This window comes from Chlamydotis macqueenii, chromosome 4 (genome assembly GCF_036417535.1).
Source record: "Chlamydotis macqueenii isolate bChlMac1 chromosome 4, bChlMac1.mat, whole genome shotgun sequence".
NCBI classification, from domain to species: Eukaryota; Metazoa; Chordata; class Aves; order Otidiformes; family Otididae; genus Chlamydotis; species Chlamydotis macqueenii.
The window spans coordinates 15,134,206-15,161,000 of record NC_141559.1 but is presented as its reverse complement, the minus strand read 5'-3'; the positions used below and the strand labels follow the sequence as shown (position 1 = coordinate 15,161,000).

General features: G+C 37.7%; 1 protein-coding gene across 2 annotated transcripts in view; it reads left to right on the top strand.

Annotated features, from left to right (window-relative positions):
* ANAPC10 (anaphase promoting complex subunit 10) overlaps positions 1 to 22,658 on the top strand; it is a 39,399-nt gene extending 16,741 nt beyond the window's left edge. For both annotated transcript variants that reach the window (XM_086747884.1, XM_086747883.1), the window contains exon 5: positions 22,274 to 22,658. In XM_086747884.1, coding sequence (XP_086604010.1) covers positions 22,274 to 22,504 — 231 coding nt within the window. In that variant the 3' untranslated portion in view covers positions 22,505 to 22,658. The remainder of the gene's footprint in view (positions 1 to 22,273) is intronic.
* Positions 22,659 to 26,795: the final 4,137 nt, after the last annotated feature.

Below are 26,795 nucleotides of genomic sequence, written 5' to 3'. Positions count from 1 at the left end.
GTGGGACTAGGGTCCTCTTTGCACATTTTGTCAGTGGCATGGCTGTACCGCTGACCTACAAAAAATCCAGCTAGAGCTGTGGAGTAGTCCTTAAACTCTACCAACTTATGCAGCTGATTTTCACTTCCTCCCCCCACCCCCTTGTGCTTCTGGCTTTTGTGAAAGCATTTTATGTAGCATTTAACCCTTAGTGCTACATATACCATCTCTTTGTTTCTTTTAAACCACGGCTTTTTTTTCGTTTTTAATGTCTGGATAGAGCAGAGATGCTGGTCTGTCTGTCTTTCATAGCATTACCAAATTTTTGGAGCTCCTAGAGAGATCAGTCAAATGTCTGTGTTCTTAAGCTCCTAGGAGTTGGTCCAAATATGTATATTTAGGTACAATAGATCATATATATATTTAAAACAGTAGCTCCCCCCCCCCCCCCCCCCGCCCTTCGCTCCCTGAAATTCGAGTTGTAATCAAACTTATGTGCTATCAGGCTGAGGGAAGAAAAGTATGTTTTTCTTTTACATGCCCAAAATGTAGTGAAAATCCCTGTGGACAGCCGTGTTTACAAGGGTAACTGTCTGCATTCAATTGTGGGTTATAAAAGTGCTTGCTTGAATAAATACACTGAGCTATCAGACAGAACAACCAATAGTTTGTTGGACTAATTGACCTTGTCAGTAGAATAGAAACACTTGCAAATAAAATTCCCGTTGCCAGCAAAGTTGCAACTGAAAACCCCTGAAGAAACTGTGTATATCCTCTAACTATCTTGGAATGCAGTGATTCAAGCAGCAGACATGTGCGATGCGGGGGAAGAAGGGGGGAATCATTAACTAAGAAAGTTTTATGTACTACTATTTTTCAGTGATCTTTTTTTTTCGCAGTGTGAGGTTATATGCGTTCCTAAAATCATTAAGTAGTTCACTTTCCGTATTCAGAGTTACGTTTTCTAACAATTGCTATTAATTTTACCATATTTCAGGTCCCTTTGTGTTATTTGTTTCATTGGTCTCCTTTTATTATAACGTACCCTTTTCAGAAAAGGCCAAGATGTTTGGCTAGTAAGCACAGCATGTTGTAATGAGGGTGGAGTATGTTTGTCATTCTCCAGCAGTGGTTGACTTACATGAATGCCAGTGTCTATAACCACACATACTGTGGCAGTTTATCTTTTAAAATGTATTTAAATTACGTAACAATGGAAAAGAATCACAGTAAAGAACAGAATATCTGATCTTCCAATCAAAAGCATGATGGAACAGTTTCTTACTTTACCAGTGATGAGTCATGTATCTTCTTATTAAAAAAAGGGAAATATTTCACTCCCGAAATAAGTCTTCACAAATGGATTAGTCATATATCAGTCATTTCCTTTTAAAAAGTTGGATAATGTCACACAGGTGGAAGTAGTATTTAAAAAAAAAAAAAAGCAACAGTGAAAGACATAACAGGCTTCACTATGTACTATAAAAACATGCTTTTATTTTGGTTAGAAAACAAAACAGGAAAAATGTCATTTGGAAAAAAAAAGTCTGAAAAAGAGTCTAGTTAACTGCTAAATAAACTTTGGAGATGAAGGTTTAAAAAAAGCACCAAGATTTGTAACAGGCGGGGGATAGTGTATTTCACCTTAAGTAAGGGACAATGTGTAATAAGGGATTTTGTGGTTTTACAGCTCGGTGCATGTGTTTGAAAGCTGTTCTCTCAGCAACGTGGGTGGCAGGTTATGCTACCATATAATGTATTGTAGTTGGCTCTCCACACTTGTCAGGGTTAGCGTTCAACCATTCGGAAAATTTTCCCATTGTTCTATCATGTGAACCAAGGCTAGTGTTGAATTCCCAATAACCTTCTGCAGGAAAAAGAGGTTTAATTAGAAAGTTTGAAATTTGAATACTTCTGTTATTGTCTTAATGTACTTCTCTCTAATTTAGGTGCTTATCTGCAAATGCGATCAATTTTTGCTCAGAAAGATGAAAAACAAACTTAACACTGTACTGCAGTTGCTTCAACACTTTTAAAAGAAAACTTGTATACTCAATTCTGTCTTTCTTCAGCATTAACACTCTATTTCCATCTTAAACATGTTTGCTTTAGATGGATCATAGCTTTTGGCAGCTACTGCATTTTTAGCAAATAATACTGTTTCTAGTAAGAGTTGCAAAAAAAAAACTTTGTGTGAGGTCCTTGTAAACTGAACCTTGGGAACGTTATGTTATTTCTGTATTTTCTCTTCTTTTGTGCTTCTTCTCTATTTGTGTCATGGTTATAAATTAAATCGTTTGAACTAGAGAATTAAAAACATTTTATTTTGTGATTCCTGTAATTTTTTTAAAAAAGAGAATGTTTGTTTTATGTATTTTTTTTTCTTTTTACCTGTTATTTCAGAGGCTGGCACACAGAGAAATAAGCAATTATGGTATTGAAATTCCATTGTGCCAGCACCTCCAGGGCATAATCCAGAAAAAACAGAAAACTCGCCTGCTGGGTTGTATGCAGTATGCTTGTGTGAACATCAGTGTCTGCTGTTCACACATCATTTTTTTACTGAAAGTTCCTGTTGGAATAAAGGTTCTGTGTTTGGAGAGTGCACTGGGATATTTGTTGGTCAATGGTTTTCAAAGTTTGTAGGGATTTCTAATTACAGTTTACTGATGTAGGCTCAGTAGATACTTCTTGCAGATAATAATTAATGCTTCACAAGTAAGAGAAGCAAGCAGAGATTTCCTTTTGGCGACATAACCATATCAAGAAAGAGCTCTATCCTTTTTCCTTCGTTTAAGCATTCTATTTGAAGACTGAACATGGGAGTGAGGAGTAAGGTGGGTAGGTGAAGGCAGAGATGATAGCATGACAGAAGAGACTACTTGGTTTCCCTGCTTCAGTATTTTAACTCCTTCCCTTCCTCTCCCCTCGCCATGCCCCCTCTCCCTTTTTAATGCAAGCATGTTGTCTAGTTGACATTTTAAAACAGTACAAGTGCATCCAGCCTTACAGCTTATGCTCGGTTTCAGCTTGCAGGCTCATCTAGAATGTCTTCACAGTGCCCAATCAGATATCCCCCCTCAGTTGCTCACAATTCATTTTAACTGTAGTTTATAAAACATGTGTAATACTATTCACTTGAAAACTGTAGTGTGTAGCAACATCTGTTTTCTCATTTGTTTTTAATCTCTCTGTACTGGAGCATGTTGTTGCATACCCTAGTAGGCAAACTGTTTAACGCAGGGACAGATGATTACAGTTTCTAGTCTTTTGCTAGATTCATAAAAGTTAAAGAGAAAAGGAAGTGATTCTAAACTAGATTATAAGGTTCAAGCTAGGTAAAGTCTGATAGTTTACCTTGATGCTCAAGATAATTATCTATTTATCTGACTGGATGAGCACTGCTAAAGTCCTTCTACTAGTATAATTACCAGTGGCTAATGATGTCAGTATGCACTTGCCAGTAGAGAAATTATGCTTTTGGTTATCTATCTAAAAAAAATTAGACTGACTTCACTTGTGAGGTTTTTTGTTTTTGTTTTGTTTTTTCTTTTATTGGTTTCTGCCCCCTTCAACAGTGGTTAAGATAATGTCATATGACCACAGAACTACATACATGTGTGTCTTTTTCCTTCAGTGAAGTAATTGCAAAAGTGTATGTCTTTCCTTTTTACTGTTATAAATATGGTAATAGGCTAGTTCCTGGGTATAGGTTATCTTAATTTCTTTTTCAGATTAAAGCATAATGGTTTTCCACCCAGATGTGGTCTTCTAAGTTAAACAGCAAATTACTTACGAGTTTATATTACGGTTTTTATAACTTCGTGTGAATAAATGTGCTACAATTCATTGCAGAAATTAGATCAACAGATTGTTTGGGCTCAGAATTGGATTTTTTTGATCGTTGACAAGAGGAATGCCTGTACTCAGAATTTCCATACAGTGTTAATTGCTGTAACAACATCATGCATCTCTTTTCGTTTTCCTTGCTTGTAAAGACTTGAAGGGAAGCTTCTGGTAACAATTTTAATTTTGTGTGTCCCCAAGGGGAAATTGCTGTGTGGATTGTCTGTTAGGTTTTTTTTCTTGAATGTTTGAAGACGCTCCTGGTCACATAAGGCTTCAAGGTTTGAGCTAAGGAAGAAAGCTGGAAATCTTTACTTTCTTTGTTTGTCTGCTATATCATTTATTGGCTTTTAGGGAAGTGTGGAGGGGAATTATGAGCGTTCTGGGAGGCATCCAGACACCTGACTTTACCAGTTATTTAGCAGAGCAAGAAGGTAGGTACCATTGAAGAAAATGTCTGGAACAAGGGACTCATCTTTAATCTCTAGGGAGCAGCACACTAGGGAGGAGATCTTGGAGAAGTGCTTTCTGATATCAGCAGACCTATATTTGAAAGGGAAATCATGTTTTTCTGTAGTAAAGGGCCCTGCACACTCTATGGAATTTGTTAAATAAGGAGCTGTTTAGCTATCTCCTCTTCTTTTTCTTCCCTGCTACCACATTCTGCAACCATGTTCCTTCCTATCCTTGAAGTTCCCCAGACCTGAGAAATCCAAAGTTATCTGCTCTAGTTTTGGATCTTATATGTAGAAGAACATTGTGGGAGTCCAGAAGAATGCCAGCATCTTCCTTTAAAGATTTAAAATCGAGTTCTTCTTTGTCAAGATAATATTAAGACATTTAACACTCACTCTTGCTTTATTCTTTCTGGAGAGGTTGCTAGCCAATTGGAAATATCTTGCAGTGGCATTTGAGCTATTTTTTTTTTTCCACAAACTGTGGATCAGGATTGGGAGGATAAAGTCAGTGAATTATAAATAATCAGCTTTGATTTACCTGATTGTCTTCACAGACTTAATTGTGGAAAGTAATCCTTAGAGGGAGTAGTGGATAATTTCAAACAACGAGAAGTGCTAAATACATGCAGAAAGGTCGAATCAAAGATTGATTCTGATCCCTCTTGGTGCTACTAGTAGCACAGTATTAAAATCTTTCAAAGAGGAAAGCTAGCAGTTGACATTTAATTTGGGTTAAGCATAAGAAAATAAGATATAAAAGGAATGGGAACTTTCTAGGATACCTAAAAACTAAGGAAGTCTTGTGCTATCACCTCAACTGGTGCTGGTCAACTGGTGTGCACCACACCTTATTTTCTGTTTCACTTTAAAAAAGTCTCGTAGGCAACAGCAGCTGGGAGCATCCTGTAACTATCTTAACCACTTGTTTAACAATTTATCAATGGGATGGGGGGAGGAGGTGGCCCCAGTGTAGAAGAAATTAGGAGCCAATTGATCCACCAGTTTCTATTTTCTGACCTACGTGTGGCTTCAATGTGGTAAGTATCTTTATTTGCATCTGTACAAATTCAATGAGATGTAACTGTTTGTAGTAGGTACTGCCTTGTGGCAAAGTTATCAGGTGCTGATACTAAGTAAGGTTACCCCAAAACAAATCCATAAAATGTATTGGATGTGCCGTGCTTTATGTCAGGCCAGCACCAAAACAAACAACCAAAGATTTCCATAAATTCACCGCTAGTGTTAGCATGTATAAACAGCAGTAAGAATATATTATTCTGTATCTCTAAAAATGAAAAGACAGCCTTTTTCTTCAGGTAAAAGTAGATGAACAAATGTATTTTATGTAGGTGTATGAGGGAGTTTTTATCATTGAAATAGTTGCTTTTTTTTATTTCTGAATCTTAACATTTTAGTGGAAAACTGAGATTATTCACAGTGTTATTAAGAAAGTAGGTACAGAAAGGAATGCTGTTCACATGACAACTTAAGAGCAATCCTTAAGGTTGAGTATAAAATGCTGCCTGCCAAATCTAGAACAAATACAGAGTTCTTGAAGAAAAATTCCGTTTCTTCAGAGCTATCATCATGACAATCCTTTTTAGAGTTAGGTCTTGTTCCTTTGATGAAATGTTCTTTTAGCCATCACCTGTCTGCTAGGAGCTTTGATGAGAACTGCTAGACAGTGTCTATATGGTTTTCTTTGATAAGTTTTCAGGAGACGGGGAAGGAAATCAAATGTGGTTTTATCCTGTTCTTTATCTCAAGTAGTGCATGGAAATGTTTCTCTAGATCTGAAGTATGATTTATTTCTTTCTAAGGACTTTTCTCTGTCCTATTCTGCCATAAGATAACTGAGATAATGCATTTGAATCAGAAAAACCTTTCCCATGATTTTCCCATTTTCTGCAGGAACACACAGGAGAGGGTGGAAGGAGAGTAATAATGTAGCATATGTATCTGGCTTGAGGGCCTGTGCTCTCTAGCCTTCTTCGTCCAATTCCTAAACTAGTTTATCTCACACTCGTATTTTATTTCAGAATGAATTCTGAAATGTTTTATGTCTCATGTTAAAGGAATGTTAACAAATATAATTTTTATTGAGGCTTTTAATAAATGCTATTCTCAGTCACAGTCTCTGGGTGAACCATGAAGTCTAGCCTCTAATACTTGTTATGCTCATTTTTTATTTTTGGTTGGTTGGTTTTGTTTTTTGTGGGTTTTTTTTTTTGTTTGTTTGATGGTTTTGTTTTTTTTTTTTCCTGCTCTGTATCTGTCAGAGGTCAAATTCAGGTTTTTTTTTGATAATTTCTACTAGCAAATGCAGAAAATACTAATTTGTTTCTCATATATTGAGATTTATTTGTTACTTTTTAGCAAGATTATGTTACTGAGGATAATTAGTAAGGTTAAATCAAATAATATTTTGTTTTTCCATTGTGGCAAAAAGAGTTGCAGTTCCGTATCAGAAGTCATTTAGTAAAATGTTCTAGTAGGCTTCTGTCCGTTTGAGCAGGTCTCTGTTGTGATTATGGCAGTCACCATGTTTAATGGAGAGGTTTTCATAAATTGGCTTTGGGTAAATCCAGCACTGCTGGGGTAAGAACTTCTATTGTGGAATTTTTAGACTTTCTTCTTTTTATTTATACTGTCTGTCATGAGGAGATAAAGATATGATACTTGCATAGCAGAATGAAATTAAGCAGAGGAGCATATATACCCACAGGACCTTAGGATATACAGTTAGTCACATACGTTTGTAGTCAAGTTCCATCAGCTTGTTACTGACTTCACATCTCTAAGCAGTAAAATGATATCCAACAGTAGCTCTAGATTTAGGACTTAGTAGGCCTATTGGTAAGCAAGTTTTCTATTATGTCATTCTTGTGTTTTGTTTTTTTCCACTGCCCCGTCATTCTTCGGGAGAGTACACAATGTAGTTTTAGTGCGATTCTTGTACAGTTTATGCTGAAGATCTGATATTCTTACATCTGTTGAATGTAGCATTAAGACTATTGCGGACTGCTGTTTGTAGTAGACATGCTGTTGCAGTAAGGTAGGCATTAGCCCAACACTTTATAGCTCCATCTGATATCTTTTCCAACTGTACATTCTTTGAGCGAATAGTAACTTGAGGAATCTTTGACTCCTAGAAAGAAGTCAAGAAATAGAATTGATCTAGATTGAGAGAAGCAGAGTCCAGAGCCTGACCTCCACATTAAACAATGAAAGATAGCCTTGCATTTTTCTGTACACACTTACAGATTGATTTGTAAGAAAGCACAAGCAAAAGGCAAAAACTCTACTGCACTTTTTCCAGTAGTGTGTAGATGTAAAATTAAATACTTCCATTGGGCAACAGTCCTGATTCCAGCTTTGCAAATTTATGAAAGTATATTCTGGCTCATATAAAACTACCCAACTGAACCTCTAACAGATATACTCCTATTTCTTCTCTTTTAAGTTTCATTCGTACTAAAATATGTTTCCAGTGAGACATGTTTATGAATTTAGGATCTTTCTCAGATGACACATTGCATTGCATTTTAAATCTACACAAATAGTTTTCACAACAGTCTCCTGCATTTGTTTCTAGTGAATAAGTATTCCGTGAGTTGAGCATTGCATTTGCTCAGGGTCCTGTGAAATGTTACCCTGCATTTGCTTATTGGAATCTGGCATGCTGTAACGCACTTGGGTAATGTTACAGTTTATCAGGTGTTGCCCCACTTGCCTTTACTGAGTATCTGCACCCACAAAGTCATCCAGATGCAAAAATGTTTTACTTGTTTGTATACTGTACTTCTGCAGGATTTGGGGATTATTTACATAGGTTTAGGGCCTTTAATTTTAGGAGAGGAAATGCCCTTTCATTCTCTGCTTCCTCAGAGCCATTTTCAAAGAGGGGCATGTTTTTCTTTTGTTGCAGATGTACTTTCTTCCCCTCACCTATAAAGGGTGCTTGAGAGCTAGCAGCTGTATGCTACTACTGCTGTTGACCTTTTTAAAAAATTTTTTAAAAAATCTCATGATATTCCCATTTTCTTACATTTATTCATTCCCCATATTAATTTTTTCCAGCATTCTCTGGAATGCACAGTACAAAGCATGAAGTGTAATCACTAGGTTATCTCCGCTAAGTTATTCAAGATTATTTGATATAGGATTAACTCAGCGTGGCTAGTTTTCAGACACTTCAATCTTTAATATTCATTGCATAATCTGATTTTTTTCACATACTTTCTTTGTATAATTTAACTGTAGCTATGTCTAGACATATTTCCTGGATACAGCTAAACAATTTTGAAGGTAAATTATGGGCTAATTTTTTTTTTTTTTGCACTTTCACACAAACATAATATAATTCCATTATAGGTGTTAGAACAAATGGGAACTGCAGACATCAGGAGTACAGCTTTCATCCGTTTTGTAAACGTCTGCACCTTTGTAAGATTAGTTATTTCCCAGTAGTGTTTTCAATCACTTAACTTCCGTTTGCAATAAATTTGTGCAGTGCATCCATACAGTTCACTTATATTGCTTCTGCTTGTACCCAGCAGTTCTGGTTGGGAAAAAATTGATAGGACCTGTTCCTTTATGCTCTTCTATCTCCTGGTTTCTGATGTCTTAATTCTATTTGTCTTAAAGTCATCTTATATAAGGCCATAACTTAGCAAGTAAATATTGTATGATTTTATTTTAAAGCACTTGTTTCTTTGCTTACAGGAAATTCTGCTTATTCTCTCCTTTCTTGTAGAATTCAGTGGTGTTCTATTACCTTCCACAAAAGACAGCTGCCGTTATTAACATCTTGTCCTGTTCTTTGGTCAGCAGTCCTATTTGTAATGTAAATTCACGTGAACTTCAGAGGCTTTTTGAATATATTTTCAGACTTCTTTGCCATAGCGTGTTCCACTGCTCTTGTACAATCTGTGTTCTGTTGTCTTTGTTTAGCTGTCTGCTCTTTCACTTTCTGCTATCCTACTTCCTAGTTTCCCCTACCTCTCTTCAGTAGATGGTTGAAGTGCTACTCTATTCCCCGAGAGGAACCTGACTCACCTGGAAATTTTAGATGATGTCCTTATTTTGGTTGGATGCTGCTTTGAAGAGGGACTAAAGTTTTAGATCTTTGGGCTTTTCAGCATTTTTTGGAGGTGGAGGAAGGAATTCAAATTCACAACTAAGATAATAATTTAAATAAAAGAGCTAGTAATGTGTCCTCTTAAGTCATTTTTAAGAACTTTGTGCCCTGTTTCCTTTGTTAGGAAAGCCTTAGTCCACATACTTAACCAGACGTTTTTTTAAATAGTTCTGTCACTATTTCGTATTTTGTGTTGTGACTAGAAAGTTTGAATGCAGGTAGTGTCATTTGTTGGAATGAATCTGGGAAATCATGGGGTTTTTTGTTTTGTAATATTTGATGCTTTTAAAAAATGTTAGTATTATTTTAAAATAAAGCAGTCTCCCTAGTTGTTGTCTGTCTTCTGATCAGATAAAAGTTACTGGAAGAGTTTTTAAAGAAACAAGTCTATGAAACACATTTGCCATGTCTATACTTTTATTTGTTCCATTTTTATAACAATTGATCCTTTAAACATGTAGTTGTTAGAGAATATTCCGGTTCTATTCTCTATCATCACACAGCATACCAAAAATGAGTTGTCTAGCAGATGGTGAGCAACTGATACTCCTACTCAGTGAGATACTTACCTGTTACCTTGCATATATGAGGCCTCGTCGTTAGTTACTTGTACATAAAATGAAAACACATTACAGTGAGATAAGCTTTTACCCAAAAGGTACAAAATGGTTGATTTAACTAAATGAGGTTTGGACTTCTTTCGAGATGTACAATGTTGGCTATGTATTTTGTAGTAATTTTTTGTGTTTTTGTTTTTGTTTTTTTTTTTGTAATGTACTATTTCTACCATCTGCATCTATAATACTCTGAGCTACTGATAATTTTAGTTGGATGGTACCCTGTTTTTAAAAAAAAAAAAAATCCCTCATCCCTCTTTCAGCATGCTGAAATTTTGGAAAGTTTAAAGACTTGCAGCAAACCATAGATTTTCTACTGTTCATTTTTAGGACCAGACTGTCCAGATGCAGTCTGTTCCTAAATGTCTGCAAGTATGTCTGCAACTTAGACTTTAAAGGACTTCAGTACTAGGGGCAGGGAAACTGAAGCAGAAAGTTTGTTTTGGGCTGTGTTACCTATTTTTGACACTGTCAGCCAGGGCACCACTCTGAAGCATAAGATCAAGAATTTTTTGTTGTTGTTTTTTCAGCTTCAACGTACTATCTGCCAAGCTCAAGGGAAGTAACTGAGGTTCACATTGGAGCCAAGTCCCTGTAGGTCTGAAGGATTTCCCCTGATACCAGGAGTCTTCTCAGTTGAATAGCAGTGCACCTGCAAAGGCATGGCATTCCTGTCTATTGTGACAGCTGGTTAATGAGATGTAGATCCTAGCAGAAGAATGCTAATGAGCTTAGGAAATGTTTGCCTTCCCTTGCTCCAGTCTTGACTGATCCTTAAATGAATTATGAAAACAATTTTTTATTAAACCAGAGATCCAAAATTTCACAGCTGCTATGGCTGATTTCAGTTGGAGAACGTATTTCTTCTGGAGCAATGTGTTCCTGTTAAGATGGAATCTGTTTTAGCTGCAACCAAACTAAACTTAGATGACTTCCTGCTGTGGGTTGAAAGTTTGCTTTGACGTTTTAGGCCTTATTTCTTACATGCACATGTGAAACTCCATGCTAGACTGACTGTGTTGTCACTCTATATCTGCTGATTTTTGATCACTGCGCTTTCCCGAGGGACAGGGAGAAAATTGTTGTGTTTTTCTTAAGTTCTAGCAGATAGGATGGCTGCATCATCTTCTCTAATGAGATTTAATTTATGTATGTGTCAAGCATAAACTCTATTATGGAAAAGTCCAAGTAACCTCACTCAACAACAACAACAAAAAAAAAGACTTTAAAGATATGGGACTTAAGAGCAAACTGTCCAAGCCTTATTAACGTTTTTGGTCTCCTCTGAAACGTTATATACAACTTGAGATGCACATTTGTGTAATGAATTTTGATTTGCCTATGCATCATCCCTCACAGAACATATTAAAAAAAAAGTATATGGCACAACTAATGTGAAAATAGTGGTCCTTTCTTTCCAGAGAGACTTTCCTAGCAAACAATCTGTGACAAATTCCTAATAGTTTTCTGCAGATACAGTTTCTAGAATGAAAAGTTGGTTTTGACCAAATTCTACAGGATGAAGTATTCAAAGATTGTTGTCAGGTTTTTTTTTTTTCTTTTTTTTTCTTTCCTCTTGCTTGCTCCTTTTCTGCCACCCAGAGTTACGCAGAAAATATTTTCTGAAAGTATAATTGAATAAGACTGTTTTGGCTGATAAATCCACAGTAACAGCGCACTTGACAGACTACTGATTTGTCCCTCAGTCTGGGTGTACCTGATCATACGAGTGTTACCGGTGAGTACTGGGAGCAGATGCGGTAGTGGGAGGGTGGTGGTTGCTTAAGTACCACGGACAGGGGCCCCTCCACGTCTCCAGACCATCTATCAACCTGTGGGGCTTCTACCAAAGAGACTTCGTCTGTCGGGAGTTTTTTACATGGGCAGTTCAGCACAGCTTTGACCCTTTTGCAGACATCAGTACTTACGATTCTTTATCACTTGATAATTTTGAAACAACTGTTTTTCCTCTGAGTCCACATCATAAAATGTGTGGTGTTCCGTAACATGTGCAATTGTACCCCGTTTTCTCCTATTTGATGGTAGTTTTATGTGCATGCTTACTAACCAGAGATTCCCTTCATGTCTAAGACTTAATTGTTGTCCTCTTACATGCTCCTCATCTGATTTCAGATTTCAAAGACAAACTGTGGAGGCAATAATAATGCAAAACGTTACTCTCCTGAATCAAATTTCCTGCTGTATTCTTCCTAAGTTTATTCCTGTTGCGGTGTTGAAATTCTGTCTGAACCAATGAAGTACATCTGGGAAGAGACTGCATTGTTTTATCAGCAGAATCAAATCAAATTCCTTCCAGGTTCCTTGCCTTTTACCATATGGGGAAATTCTAATCAGGACACTTAATTCTAAAGAATATAAAAATGGACCAGTCAATGAGACCATTTCATGAGTTGGCTGATCAATCACTTCTGCTAAATGAAATTTATATTACATCATAGCGCAATTGACATCATCTGCTTACTTCAGAAACATACCTGTTTTTGTGATGTACAAAGTGGCAATGGGATAAAACCCACAGACATTGTCCAACATGTGTTGTGCTGCTTATGTAGTCCAAACATGGAATTTGGGAAGGCAGTATAAGATGCTCTATTTGAGCATCATAGATGCTAATCCTTGGCCCACTATGCATGGAGGATGTGGTTTGCTGGTTACCCACACTATCAGTGCATTTTTGTAGGGTACCTATTTACTTACAGTACAGTGATTCTTGGAGGTGGTGTAGTTCAGCTGCTATGATTTGACCTGCATTGTTTTAAGAAACCATAGGAATTTCAGTGTTAAATCATAAGGAAAGGCGAATGGATCAAAATTGTAGTTGGGTGTTTTTTTTGTTTGTTTGGTTGGTTTTTTTGTTTGTTTGGGTTTTTTTAATGTGGGGAACCACTAGGCAATATAGGACTTATACATGACACTGTTTTGAGGAATTCCAGTTCTTCAAAGTTTTTTTTTGTGTCCCTGAGGTGTCCCACTGGTAATTCTGTATCACAGTTCCTGTTGGATAGCCATGACAAACTCATACTGGTACTCAGGTCAATACTTTTTTTTGGGAGTGGTTGTTTGGTTTTGTGGGTTTTTTTTGTTGTTGTTGTTGTTGTTGTTTTGGTTTTTTGCATTGTATCAGTGATCTCTCTGCAGATCTCCATCCACCCAGTTGTATGTCTTATTTGTAAGAACTACCTGAAAGTTAAGTTTTCAGTGCTACTTATGTAGAAGCATTATATTTTTAGTTCCAAGCACTGTATTTTTAGTTCCAAGCATTACACTAGCCTCCAATTTAATGATTTTATACTGTTTACCAACTATTGTTTTTTTTTTTTTAAAAAAAAACATTCTGTGGTTTGAATCCTTTTTGCACCTCAATCTGTTGCTCTTTAACAACTTGTCAAATATATTTAAAACTTGTGTGATCATATTTTAAAGGATGAGATCCTCCTAGTGGGATAACATTGTCTTAGCTGATCAGAGCATCAGAGGCTCTAACTCCATTTTTTAAATGCCTACCTTTTACCAGGAGTTCCCAGTCAAAGATCTTCAAGATGATGATGAGCTTCTTTTCCTTGACATAATAAAGCAGAAGTGTCCCTTTATAGAGTGTTTTCTAAAGAATATTTAATTTTTGCAAGACTTCTTACTACTTCATTCAACGGTTCAGAAATGAGTGAAATGAAGACAAGCTATGGGTGATTTTAGACATATATGCACTGTCACTGACAAACAGCTTAATTGCATAATCTCAATTGGCACACCTGATGCATTTGTTTATGTATATGCGTACAAATGATACAGAGAGAAACACAACAAGATGTGTTGAAAACTGATCTGTGCAAAATTATATAAAATTTAGTGCATGTGTGAAAATTTGGCCTAATGTATTTTGTTACTTTTCATAGTGTTTCTCTGTTATGTTGAGCTGATTGAGCACTTCTCTAGTATATTTTCAGCATTTCTGTGGTCTAATTGACTTTCGTGCTACTTCTAGGCTCAAATATATATTCTGTGACTTACATCCGTAAACTTTACTTACTTTTTCTAGGTTGGCTTGTGTCTTTGTTTTGATTAGATACAACTTTCTAACACCTGGGCATTAGTTAATTTTTACTCTGTTAATCTGGAGCAGAATAGTCTGAAGAAGGAGGTTCTGTAGAACTTTTTGCAAAGATCTTTTTGACCTTACTCTTTTTCAACCTTCCCAGTCTTCCCGAAAGTTATTTCTTTCGGCTCATTTGAAGAAAAAGCTTATATATGATAGGAATTTTTAATATTTGCAGGTTTCCCTGCTTAATACAGCTTATTCTGCAACTAGTGTCCTGTCTGCCTAAATCCGTAGTTGAATCTTCCTGAAGGATGGACTGTGCTCCTCTAGACTCTTCAGGAACTGCTATTTAGAAGAATGGAAAACTTCTCTTACCTAATGGACTGAAGTTAGATTTCTTGACCATTTAAGGAGGTGATTGATTAAGACCACAGAGCCTCCTCCTTAGGTGGTCGTTGCTTCGTTAGAGCAAAGAAGTGTGCTTTTCACAGTGGGTCCTTTGACCGTGTTTCTGTGTTTCTTGTTGAGCTGCTAATGTGGTGTCCCTCCTTTGACTCACTTGGAACTTGCAAAGTTTCTTTTGGACACCCTTCATTTTTCTGCTGGAACTGGTGCATCCCTGCTATTAACTGGTTCTCTTCCTTCCTAAGTGAAGTGATGGCTGAAGGCCAAGCTCTGCTACTTGTGTTGACAGTTCCAATACTTGGAATTATGCAGAAGTCTACTGATTCTGAATTTTGGTAGCTATATGGTAGGACATGGCAGTTATGGAAAAAGAAATTTGGAAATTTAGCCAGCATTCTTTCTCCTTGCCAGTTGTTGTGAAAACATATTTGGATAGCTGTAAAAAAACAACGGCTAAACGGGGAGAAGCCTTTCCCGTATTTGATCACTCAACTCCGAGAAGGCCTATGTATTGATAAATACTTCATTTCTGAAAATAGCATTTGTTTCCTCTGAAACGTGGTTTTATAGTCTTATTCTGTTTCAAAGAATACATTATTTATTGAGAACATTTGCTTTGAAAAGCTTAAGGTTTTTTTTTTTTATATATATATATAATGATATGGTAAGAACTACCAAAGCACATAGGCGAAATTGTATTTGTGAAGAAGACACTAGCCACTACTTTTCATTTCACAGGTGACTAAGGCATTAAAATAAAAAGAAGCAGCTTTAACAGTTTTATGATAAAAGTAGAAGGAGTAAAATCAAATGCTGTTTAGTTTCACAGCCTGTTTTAGAGGCAGCCGCTAGAAATGTGTGTTACCATTTGGATCAGTAGTACAGATCATTAAATGGAAATGTGATGAGGTACCAGCGTCTCGGAATCGTGTTGTATCATGCTGAAGCTGTGATGGCAGCAGTAATTCTCAGATTTCTGTCGGTACATGTGTGCAGAAGAGGATTTTTTTTCTCCAGGAGAAGAAAACAGGCTACTTTTTCTTCCTATATATGCACAGAAAAAAATTACTCCCTTGAAATCTGGGAGCTTTGTCTAGCATACATTCTGGTATGTGTTTGTAATGACCCTGAATATGAAACTACTTACAGTGTTTTTTTTCCTTTCTATATCTTAAAAAAAGATATCTTCTTAGGGCAACAAAAATCATGTATTGTTTCAAGGATGTTAGCCTATTGTAAACACAGTGAGCAACTTTGGGTTTATAAGCCTAGTAGAAGTAGCAGTTGGAGTTATATGCCATTTTGAAGACACCACAGAACTTAAACAGAATATCACTGAGTATGGTGAAGAGGTCAATATTCAGTTTAAGTAGGATTAAGTACAATAGAAAAGCCTTCTTTGGATAAATAAATTCCTAGCCTATAAGGAGGCCCTCAATCCAGTGTAGAACAAGCTTCCTCTTAAAAGCTCCGGTCTTGTGTTCAGTCGTCTTTCTGAAGTGTAGCTTCAAGTTGCTTTGACCTTGATTTTTTTTTTCTTTAATTATTTTTATTTTTACTTTGTTGTGTGATTTGCATTCTCTATGGTAGAACACCCATTAGTTGCAATAGAAGCTTTGCCAAATGTGTATGGAATTCTGTAGAACCTCTGGGCTATACAATAAAGTGAAGAAACAGCTATTACATTGGCTGGGGAGGAGATTTTCATTGAGAACATTATTTCTACTTTGGCTTTCAAAATAACATGGAGTGAGAGTATATGTCCATAGGTAAAAGTGTAGCACGCAGAGGACAGGAAAAATAAGAAAGCAATGGAGAGAAAGCAGGAGAAGAGATAGATAAGAGTATGTAACTGCAGCAAAGGACAGGTGAGTGATTTTTCAATTTCAATTTTTCTCTTTGTTCCTTTATTTTTATTTTCATGCTCTTGTTTACCAGTTGTCACAAAATTCATAGCATTAGAAGCAAATTTAGAAAGAGAAAAAAAAAGCTCTAGGCTTTTAATACATTGTATGTAAGATTAGTCTAGAGCTGCAGGAACTGAGTTAGTAATATTGAACTTGTGTTGATTCTTTTCTTTGTTTCCCTTTTTTAAACCTTTTCTGGTAAAACACATAGCGAAAAGAAACTTCCAATTTTTAATTTCACTCAGGTAATTAATAATATAGCTGATTTTTAAAACTTTCCTGGAAGCCAATTAACTGTGACTGATTCTTAATGACCTACATAGGAGGGAAAAATACAGGAGAAAATTTAATCTGATATTTTCTCATAATGGGTTTATGCTGTAGAGTTGGGATGAAACACACACAGACAGACACACACACACATATATATATGTATGTATATATATATATAAATAAATATATATGTATGTATATACAGTGGCTAGTGCTTTTAAAGAACAGGGTTGACAGCAAAGTCAACTGAAATGGATTTGAAGTATAATATTCACTATAGGTAGAGCTGCTAGTGCCACCTGTATTTAAGGTTGCGTGACCCTTTCCATTTTGAGGCTTAACTCTTAGTTACTTTGTAACTTTTGCCAAAGTTCAGTTCAGACAGATTTTTCCATGCCAGATGTCTGCTTTGGGTTGAATTTTTTTAGGTTTTTTAATTTTTTAAAGTTTCAGCCAAAGCAGTTCTGTTCCAAGAATAAGGCTAGTGAAAAGTATGCTGTTTTGCTTGTGTGAGAATATTCTGGTGTCCTCCTTTGATGCTCCAGTGCCCCCAAGCTCTGAAGCAAGGGTTTGAAATTTGGCAATAATTCAGCCTTTGTGTTGAGGATGTGCCTTTTGCCTCCCTGTAAAAATCCACCCAAATTTCCAGACCGGTTTACAAGCCTTTGAAAGATTGCCATTTGCATGGGCTTAATAGGAATTTCTTAAAACTTCACAGTAAGTTTCCTTTAGATTCTGTTCACACTGGGAATGCTCCAGGCAGAGTAGAGCTGCATATTTCATCCCACTTCTGCTAGGGATTGTAATGGCTGGATCTGGGTGCTGACATTGAACTAAGAGTGGGCAGTGTTTTGTCTTGTACCACCACCGCCTATTCCCATGTCCTACTCCTTCTCCCTGGTGAAGGACGTGGGCCCTCTGGAAAAAGAAGCTCTGTCACTCATCTGAAAAAGCATGACAGATGTGAGGGAAAATTTAAGAGCATGTATGTGTGTCTCGTTTGTACCGTTCCTTTGGTCACAGAAAATGTGTATATCATACTGGCAAAGTACTACTTCCTTTTCTAGTGGATGTTCAGATAATCATCCTTGGGTTTTGTTGTATTTGAACTTCAGTAGTTGAGTGGGTCTCAAAGTTTTTTTTTTTAACTGAAAAATCATTTTACTGAACTATGTAGGCATCAATTTAAAAAAAAAAGACTCAAAAAATGTGATCCGGAGGTCACCGTTTTCAAACGCTTAAGTCTAACTTAGACCTCTTGCACGTAATACGCTGTAGTGCAGCTTCTGTTTCATCACAAGTGTCACATACTTTATAACTATTTGATTGGAATAGGGAAAGGGGTCTATTCTGAGCATGAGTCCAAGATTTGTATAGTAAAGCATGTGTATTCATCTGTTACAGAAGTTGGAACATGTGGACTAAGTGAAGCAGAGCTTTCAGGAATTAAAAAAAGGCTTTGTGGCTGAGACAGTTGAATGCTGCTTGATGAATTGTGTGCAATCTGTGCTTAGTCATGGTGGTTTTGCACCATGATGCACTCAAATAACTGTTCCTAGGTGGCTGCTTATACTGTGTGTTCTAGTGGCTGGGTTGAGAACTCTTACCAATTTGCAGAAATGCAGACACTTATTAACTACCAGTGAACTCAGTGGGAGCTAAACCTCCTGTAAAATACTGTATGTTACTAAAGACAGTAAAACTCAGCTTCAAAGTATGTAAAACTTGACATCTGGAAGTAGGGAATATTTTAATCTAATTAGCCTAATGCCTTAGTTGCCTATTTCACAGATGTAGGAATTGTCTCACCTCTCTAGAAAGGGTCGTGAAGAAATTGTTTGCCTTTGTAGCGCGACTGAAATAACATGCTATAAATAAAGCATACAACCACCTCTCATTGATCAAGGATGAAACAAAGCATTGATAACTATGTAATCAAAAGTTTATTTATGTAATAAGATGCAAGTGTATTATTTCATTAGTAAAATTACCTTTGCAACTCTTGACTTTCCAGTGCTTACATTTATGACAATAACAATTCTCTTAAAATAAAAGGTGTGATTTTTCTCTGTAGATTTAATAAGCATCCAACTTCCTTTCGTACAATAGTCCAACTTTGCCAATCCCTTGGTAGCTCTCTTGGTTGTGAAGGTGGAGTCATTGTATCACTCCTTTATTCTTCTTCTTTTTTCTTCCTTTTTTTCCTTTCCTCGCTCCTTTTTTCCCCTCTTTCCTCGCCCCTCTTTTTTCCCCCCTTTCCTCGCCCCTCTTTTTTCCCCCCTTTCCTCGCCCCTCTTTTTTCTCCCCTTTCCTCGCCCCTCTTTTTTCCCCCCTTTCCTCGCCCCTCTTTTTTCCCCCCTTTCCTCGCCCCTCTTTTTTCCCCCCTTTCCTCGCCCCTCTTTTTTCCCCCCTTTCCTCGCCCCTCTTTTTTCCCCCCTTTCCTCGCCCCTCTTTTTTCCCCGCTTTCCTCGCCCTCTCTCTTCCCCCTTCTCTCTCTTCCCCCTTCTCTCTCTCCCTCTCTCTTCCCCCTTCTCTCTCTCCCTCTCTCTTCCCCCTTCTCTCTCTCCCTCTCTCTTCCCCCTTCTCTCTCTCCCTCTCTCTTCCCCCTTCTCTCTCTCCCTCTCTCTTCCCCCTTCTCTCTCCCCCTCTCTCTTCCCCCTTCTCTCTCCCCCTCTCTCTTCCCCCTTCTCTCTCTCTCTCCCTCTTCCCCCTTCTCTCTCTCCCTCTTCCCCCTTCTCTCTCTCCCTCTTCCCCCTTCTCTCTCTCCCCCTTCCCCTTCTCTCTCTCCCCCTTCCCCCTTCTCTCTCTCCCCCTTCCCCCTTCTCTCTCTCCCCCTTCCCCCTTCTCTCTCCCCCTTCCCCCTTCTCTCTCTCCCCCTTCCCCCTTCTCTCTCTCCCCCTTCCCCCTTCTCTCTCTCCCCCTTCCCCCTTCTCTCTCTCCCCCTTCCCCCTTCTCTCTCTCCCCCTTCCCCCTTCTCTCTCTCCCCCTTCCCCCTTCTCTCTCTCCCCCTTCCCCCTTCTCTCTCTCCCCCTTCCCCCTTCTCTCTCTCCCCCTTCCCCCTTCTCTCTCTCCCCCTTCCCCCTTCTCTCTCTCCCCCTTCCCCCTTCCCCTTCTCTCTCTCTCCCTCTTCCCCCTTCTCTCTCTCCCTCTTCCCCCTTCTCTCTCTCTCCCTCTTCCCCCTTCTCTCTCTCCCCCTTCCCCCTTCTCTCTCTCCCCCTTCCCCCTTCCCCTTCTCTCTCTCTCCCTCTTCCCCCTTCTCTCTCTCCCTCTTCCCCCTTCTCTCTCTCTCCCTCTTCCCCCTTCTCTCTCTCTCCCTCTTCCCCCTTCTCTCTCTCTCCCTCTTCCCCCTTCTCTCTCTCTCCCTCTTCCCCCTTCTCTCTCTCTCCCTCTTCCCCCTTCTCTCTCTCTCCCTCTTCCCCCTTCTCTCTCCCTCCCTCTCTCCCCCTTCTCTCTCCCTCCCTCTCTCCCCCTTCTCTCTCCCTCCCTCTCTCCCCCTTCTCTCTCCCTCCCTCTCTCCCCCTTCTCTCTCCCTCCCTCTCTCCCCCTTCTCTCTCCCTCCCTCTCTCCCCCTTCTCTCTCCCTCCCTCTCTCCCCCTTCTCTCTCCCTCCCTCTCTCCCCCTTCTCTCTCCCTCCCTCTCTCCCCCTTCTCTCTCCCTCCCTCTCTCCCCCTTCTCTCTCCCTCCCTCTCTCCCCCTTCTCTCTCCCTCCCTCTCTCCCCCTTCTCTCTCTCCTCCCCCCCCCCCCCCTTTCCTCTGTTTTCTTCTTTTTTTCCCTTTCCTCCCAATATCATAGCTCTGGAACTTACATTTTCCTCTTTGAATCAGCAGTCAAAATCTGTAAACTATGAGAATAATATTAAGATGCAAGCTTAATTTGCACTAGCCTTTTCATTCTTCTAAATCATAGCCACTTTACCTTTGTACTGGTTGAATTAAATATTACTGGAATCTTCATCCTTTCTGCTCACTGTGGAGATGGAAAGCATACTTGCTCAAACCATTGACTACTACTTCCCCTTTGTAAAGCCGCTTCAACAGTACATAATTTTTATCACTTTGTAAAGCCAACCTTACCTGAAGTTACCTGATGCACTAAGAGGTTTGGTGGGTTTTTTGAAAGGGACAGGGTCACAACAGATAAGTGAATGTGTGTTTGTGGAAGTGTCTAGCTTCTGGAGTGAAAAGATTTGCCGCTAAGTTTTAGTGAATTTAATGCTTTGGAAATTATTTGGTGGAGAGCCTGCAGCAATAGAGAGTTTTGGGTTGTGAGGTTTTTTTTTTCCTTTCTTTTTTTTTTTAAGGTGGAGGTGTGAGAGGTTTTTTTGGTTTTGTTTTTTTTTTTTGTTGTTGTTTCTTTAAGTTTAAAGTTGTCGTCAAACTTTTTTCTTGTTACTTCTTTCTTGGGTCATTCCCTCAGGTTGTTTGCTGCCTCTGAAACAGATCTCAGATGGGTCTTTTGAAAGCTTCAGCAAAGGCAAGGCATTTGACAGGATGTCTGTCATGTGGTATTTTCAGGAGAAAGATGGGAGTTTTGTGCTGCTCAAAGCATAGATCTTCCTTAGAGGAACTCAAAGCATAGATCTTCCTTAGAGGAACTGAGCTCCTAAGAACAGCAGTCTTATTTGCTTAGCAGTGTGAAATCCACTTGCTCATGGACAACTGTTTTGGGGTTGGTTCCCCCCCCCGGCAAAGACTTCTGTGTACTTTTGTGCTCTTCCATATGTGTTTTGAGCTGTGCTTTGAAGTTGGGCAACTAGCTTTAAACAAAAGCTGTTACCACATTTCTGCATAGCATCGAGTTTGATTTCGGCATGCTGATGTGTCAGTGATGTGGTTTAGAGTTAATGAAATGCAATTCTTTGCTTTGAGATTGGTTGCTGTAGAATTAAAATTAAAAAAGAAAACAATAATCATATTAGACTTGGTTTGTTGTATAAAAGCCAAGTCAAAATGGACCTTAGAATATGATTCTGTGCATTGCTGTGCAGCAATTATTAATTGGCCAGGCATCTGTCTTGACACATAGCTGAGATGAAGTCTGTGAGTTACCCGGTATTTTTCCCTCTGTCACCTTCCTCTTTCTCTTCCTCAGTCCCTCTAATAATGTAAGAATTTCTGAAAACTCAAACTTTGTGTGCATTTAGTTTCCTACGTAAGTCATTCTAGCATGTTTTCATTCAGAGTGTCTAGATAAAACAGTTTAACTTTAAGATGCATATTTTCTTTCGTCTTTGAGCAGTGTACTTCAGTAACAAGATCCAAATAGCACTACTTTGACTTTCTTAAATTTATAGTCAAGTCTGTTTTCTTAATATTATTTTTTATTTTAAGGTTAAGGCGCAAAATGAAGGGTAGATTCTGAAAGGCAAAAGCAAACATGACTGTAGTCAACCAAATTAATTTATATCCAATTACACTAGCAGTAAATTAGCTCTGTGTATTTAACTGTACTATTTCAAATTCATTTGAAAAAGTAACTAAAATCTGATTTACAAGACTCTGCTCTGTTAAACAGGTTTAATATGTGATCATTTATATTAGGTATGTTAACTATTTCTGAATGTTTTGCTTTTTTGTCTTGTTTTTGGCAGCAACTTGAATTAGTGGAACCAAGCGGCTGGATTCATGTTCCTTTAACAGACACTCATAAGAAGCCTATTCGCACCTTTATGATTCAGATTGCTGTTCTAGCTAACCACCAAAATGGAAGAGACACTCACATGAGGCAAATAAAAGTGTACACTCCGGTGGAAGAGAGCTCTATTGGTAAATTTCCTAGATGTACGACAATTGATTTCATGATGTATCGCTCCATAAGGTAGAAATTCTTAATGAGAAATAATAAAGGCATTTTTTGATGGCAGTTATCACTGCTTAAATATTCAAATACTTAGAGTGGGGTTTACTTCATTGTAATTTATACGTTTGTGTTTATACTTTTGTATTATTTTGAAATAAAGATAATCTTGTGTCACAAAACGTTGTAGTCTGTAATTTTGCATTACTTTTGCTTGGAGTCTTTGTGTGCTCTTGTACTATCTGAGATGAAAAAAACCAGGACACTTTAAAAGCACGTATTTGTGAGTGGGAGTCAATAACTGATTTGATATAACACAGGATTTTTTTCAGGTGATTTCTTCCCCTAATGATCGTGCATGGAAACAGTTTGTCCTATAGTGTTACTGTTCATTCCTTTACCGAAAAGTTGCTCTTTTTAAAGAGCATTCTTCTTGAACAAACATGGTTTAAAGACATTATCAGTAGTATTTTCCCATCATTGCTTATGCTAATGCATTGTACCCTTTTCTGTGTTTATTTTTTTCCTGGTTAATGATTGCATGGATTTAAACTTCTTTGTAACTATGAAGTAGATCATAGAGTCATAGAATATCTCAAGTTGGAAGGGACCCATAAGCATCATTGAGTCCAACTCCCTGTTCCTTGCAGGACTACATAAAAGTAAACCATATGACTAAGAGCATTGTCCAGGTGTTCCTTGAACTCTTGACAGGCTTGGTGCCATGATCTCTTCCCTGGGAAGCCTACTCCAGTGACTGATAATGCAATGAAAATGACACTGAGATGAAAAAACCGGAACCTTTCCAAATTACTCAATATAGAATATACACAGTAATATAGATATACTAAGTATAGCCTATCTAAATGTGTTAGCTATTCAAGACAGTAGGAGAGCTAGGAATGCTCCAACATTATAAAATAACAGTAGGAATGAATCTGAAGGTCCAATGCACCTTCTAATGTCCCAAGAACTCAAGTGTATAACACAAGGTAATCTCATACTCATAGCATGGCATTTCTTTAACATGTGTTTTAAAGTAAAGAACGTTGCAAGGAAAATGTATGCTTCATCTACTTAATATAAGTAAGAATACTCAACACCTCTACTAATGTCTCATAATGTAATTACTAGTTATTTCACCTTTTAAAAATTAAGTAATTTTAGAAAGAGAGGCTGTTGAAGTACAAGAGTTTCTTTTAAAATGTTCAGTACTGATCAAACCCGTTCTTCCTTCTAGCATCATGAAAGTTGATGGTAAATCCAGACTAATCTCAGCCAAAGAAAACTTCTGACACTTCTTAATTGTGAGCAAGGAAAGGCTAATAATAGTGGAAGCTCATCAAACAATGGTGAGTTCTCTGTTTAGTTGTGGATTCAGTCATTTCAGGAGGATCTTACTGGTACATCACTTTTCTATGTAAAGAATATATCAACAGCAGAATTCCTGTTCAGCAGAACCTGGTGGAACTCGTGCTTTTCACCAAGTCTGTAAGTTCAGTGGATTTTATGATCTAATGTTGAGGAATTGTACATTCCTATTCACTTATTTGAAGCAGAGGTTGTACTTTTGGTGTACCACTTCATTTTTTCTGTCCAAAAAAACCCCCAGACAACAAACCCAAAAAGCAAAAAGCCCCCACAAAACTCCTGCATTTACCCAATTATTTTGTTAGTAAGTTATTGATAGATTTTTAAGAAAGGAGATTATTAGGCATGCAGTTTTCTCGCTTTTCTCCAAGAAAGTAAGATTGCAGTTATCCATTCTAGCTTTGTAATTGTCAAGCCACTGTTCCCTACTTAATGATTCTACCACAGATAATTCTGTGGTAATTCTGAACTCTGGTCAGTAACACTTAAAATATTTTGAGTCAAAGAAACTTTGAGGTATTCTTTTCTCTTACATGTCACTCTACATTATTTATTACATACTTCAATAATGTATGCTTTTCTTTTCTGATCAGTTCAGAGAAGACCAGTCCTTGAAATGGACATGAATACATTCTGCATGAACCATCCCCAAGAATGGTTCAGGTAGGAGTTCAAGGGTTGCACAAACAATTAAATGTGTCCAGGTTATTGCTACATATTTGAAAGCAGCACCTGTTACCTTTATGCTAATGAAGTCGAAGTAATATTGCTCTATGACAAACATAGTCCAAGACTGGGAACAGGCCTGTGAGCACAGTCTTGTTCTGCTTATTTCTGCCTGCCTCAGTAGGCATAATTTTTGGATTTTTAGAGAGCTATTCCTGCTTTGATTGATTTTTCAGGGCTCCTATGTCCATGCAGTATAGGTGCCAGTATTTGTCTCCAAAGTCTGAAATTGTTATTCCTGACACTAATTGAATAAACTGAAACCTTAAGCTTGACTACTTATGTTGCTACTCTGAAATGACAGATGGTGTTTAAGTGGGTTTAAGAACCTAGGATACCTACATTAAACTGGATGATGTTAAGCTTTACTGTTGGGGAGGGAAACTGTGCTTACAAATTAAATTTAATGCAATCTTTTAGTAGATGTTAAAGTGCATAAGGCTTTTTAAAGATTAAGGCTGTAGTTACACTTTATTCTTGTATTGACAGCGGATTCAGCCTGAAGATGCACATCCCAATATTTTGTTTCTACTTTATTGCCAGAAATTGTAATCTCCGTGGTTGAGCCTTTTCAGATGCTTCCATGGCTGTTCACTAAACAGCATCTGTGGAACAATTAGATCCTTGGTCCTTCATTGGCCCTTTAAAATAAGTGTATTCTTAGTACTGGGTAGAATCAAGTAATCTGTGGTAAGACAGTGTAAGCGAACAATGAGTCATGATGGTGAGAGTGGGAGCAGATTAAAAGGGAGAGTGCAACTAGTAACTCCTTCAGCTGCTGCTGATGAAATAGTATGTGACCGTGCCCAAAAGACAGTATAAAAATGCAAACTCCTTACTCAGTTTGTGACTTGCTCTTTGATATTCAGTGTTACTTGAAAACAAGTGCAGTGCCCATTCTAAATCCAGCTTAAATCTTTTCTATGCTGTTTCATAACAATTGTAGATACATTGCATTAGTATTTAACATCTGTATAATTATGTTTGGTTTTTAACATTTTTGGTGCTTAGCCACATAAAGCTGCCGATTTTTAAGTGATGAGATCCTAGGAGATTGTGTCTGAAAATAAAGCAAGTTACTGCCTTTATGTATTAATATAGTGCTTGATATTTGAATTGGGATGAGCAAACTGGTCTGCTAATCTATTGCAGGAAGTTACTATGCATAAGTTGTGTTTAGCTGCTACTTTTTTTTTCTTGCTCTTTTTTTTTCAGACACACAGTTATCTGGGATCTTATCACTTGAAAGAGCAATTTTATTTGCCTAAGCGCCAAAATTGTTGAGCGTACAGATTTTTTTCCAAAGGCTAAGCTTGAGAACAGAAAGTTTTTGTAATGTTAATTTAGTTAAAGCTTATGTATTGCCTAGCCATATGCTTCTTTGAAAGGTGTCAACAAGTGCTGTAAATTACAGTTAACTGCTAATGTGTGCCAGAATGAGTTACCTTTGCAGTGAAAATTCACAAAAATAAACATTCTTAGACTAGTATATAAATACTAGAACCATTTTGATGTTGATCATGAATTTGCAGGTTTTTAGCGAAAATGGGAATAACATTTTAGCTCGATGTACTTGTCTCTCATGGTCATTTCCGGCTCAGTCTGAAAAAGAAATTTCCTTTGCATCCTTTAACAATATCTTACATTCATAACTATTTTGTTTATTTTTCCCCTCATGCACACTTTGGCTGCTGTTTGGAAGGAGACAAGTCCTGTGAATCTGTAGTTGTTAGTATGCCCAAGTTGTCAGCTCCTCCGTAAAATGAATACAGAGCTCTATCTCTAAAAAGCCTAAAGTCAACAACAGACCTATTTACCCTACAAAGTGATTTTACAGATGTTAACTTCAGGGGATGCTAACAGACAGGTTGTTGCCAGCTTAAAGCATACTTTTAAAAAGAATAATCAAATAAAACTGCTTCTTCAAAGTGGTGAGTTAAAAATAATCAGATATTCACAAATGTGGCTTGCTAAGAATTATAACTCTGTGCCTAAACCTTAGGATGCTTACGTTAGTATTTTGGCTTGCTTTTCCAATGATGAAAGAGTAAGGTATACTGGTTACAAGGACAACTGATCTTAAATAATTTTGATCCATGGAAAAAAAAAGAGAATTTTATAAAACTTAAAAAAATGTGCAAGGTATATACTCAGAAAATACTTTTTTGCTATTTGTCGAATAGAAACATACAATCTTACCACTGTTTTTAGCAAGCTGA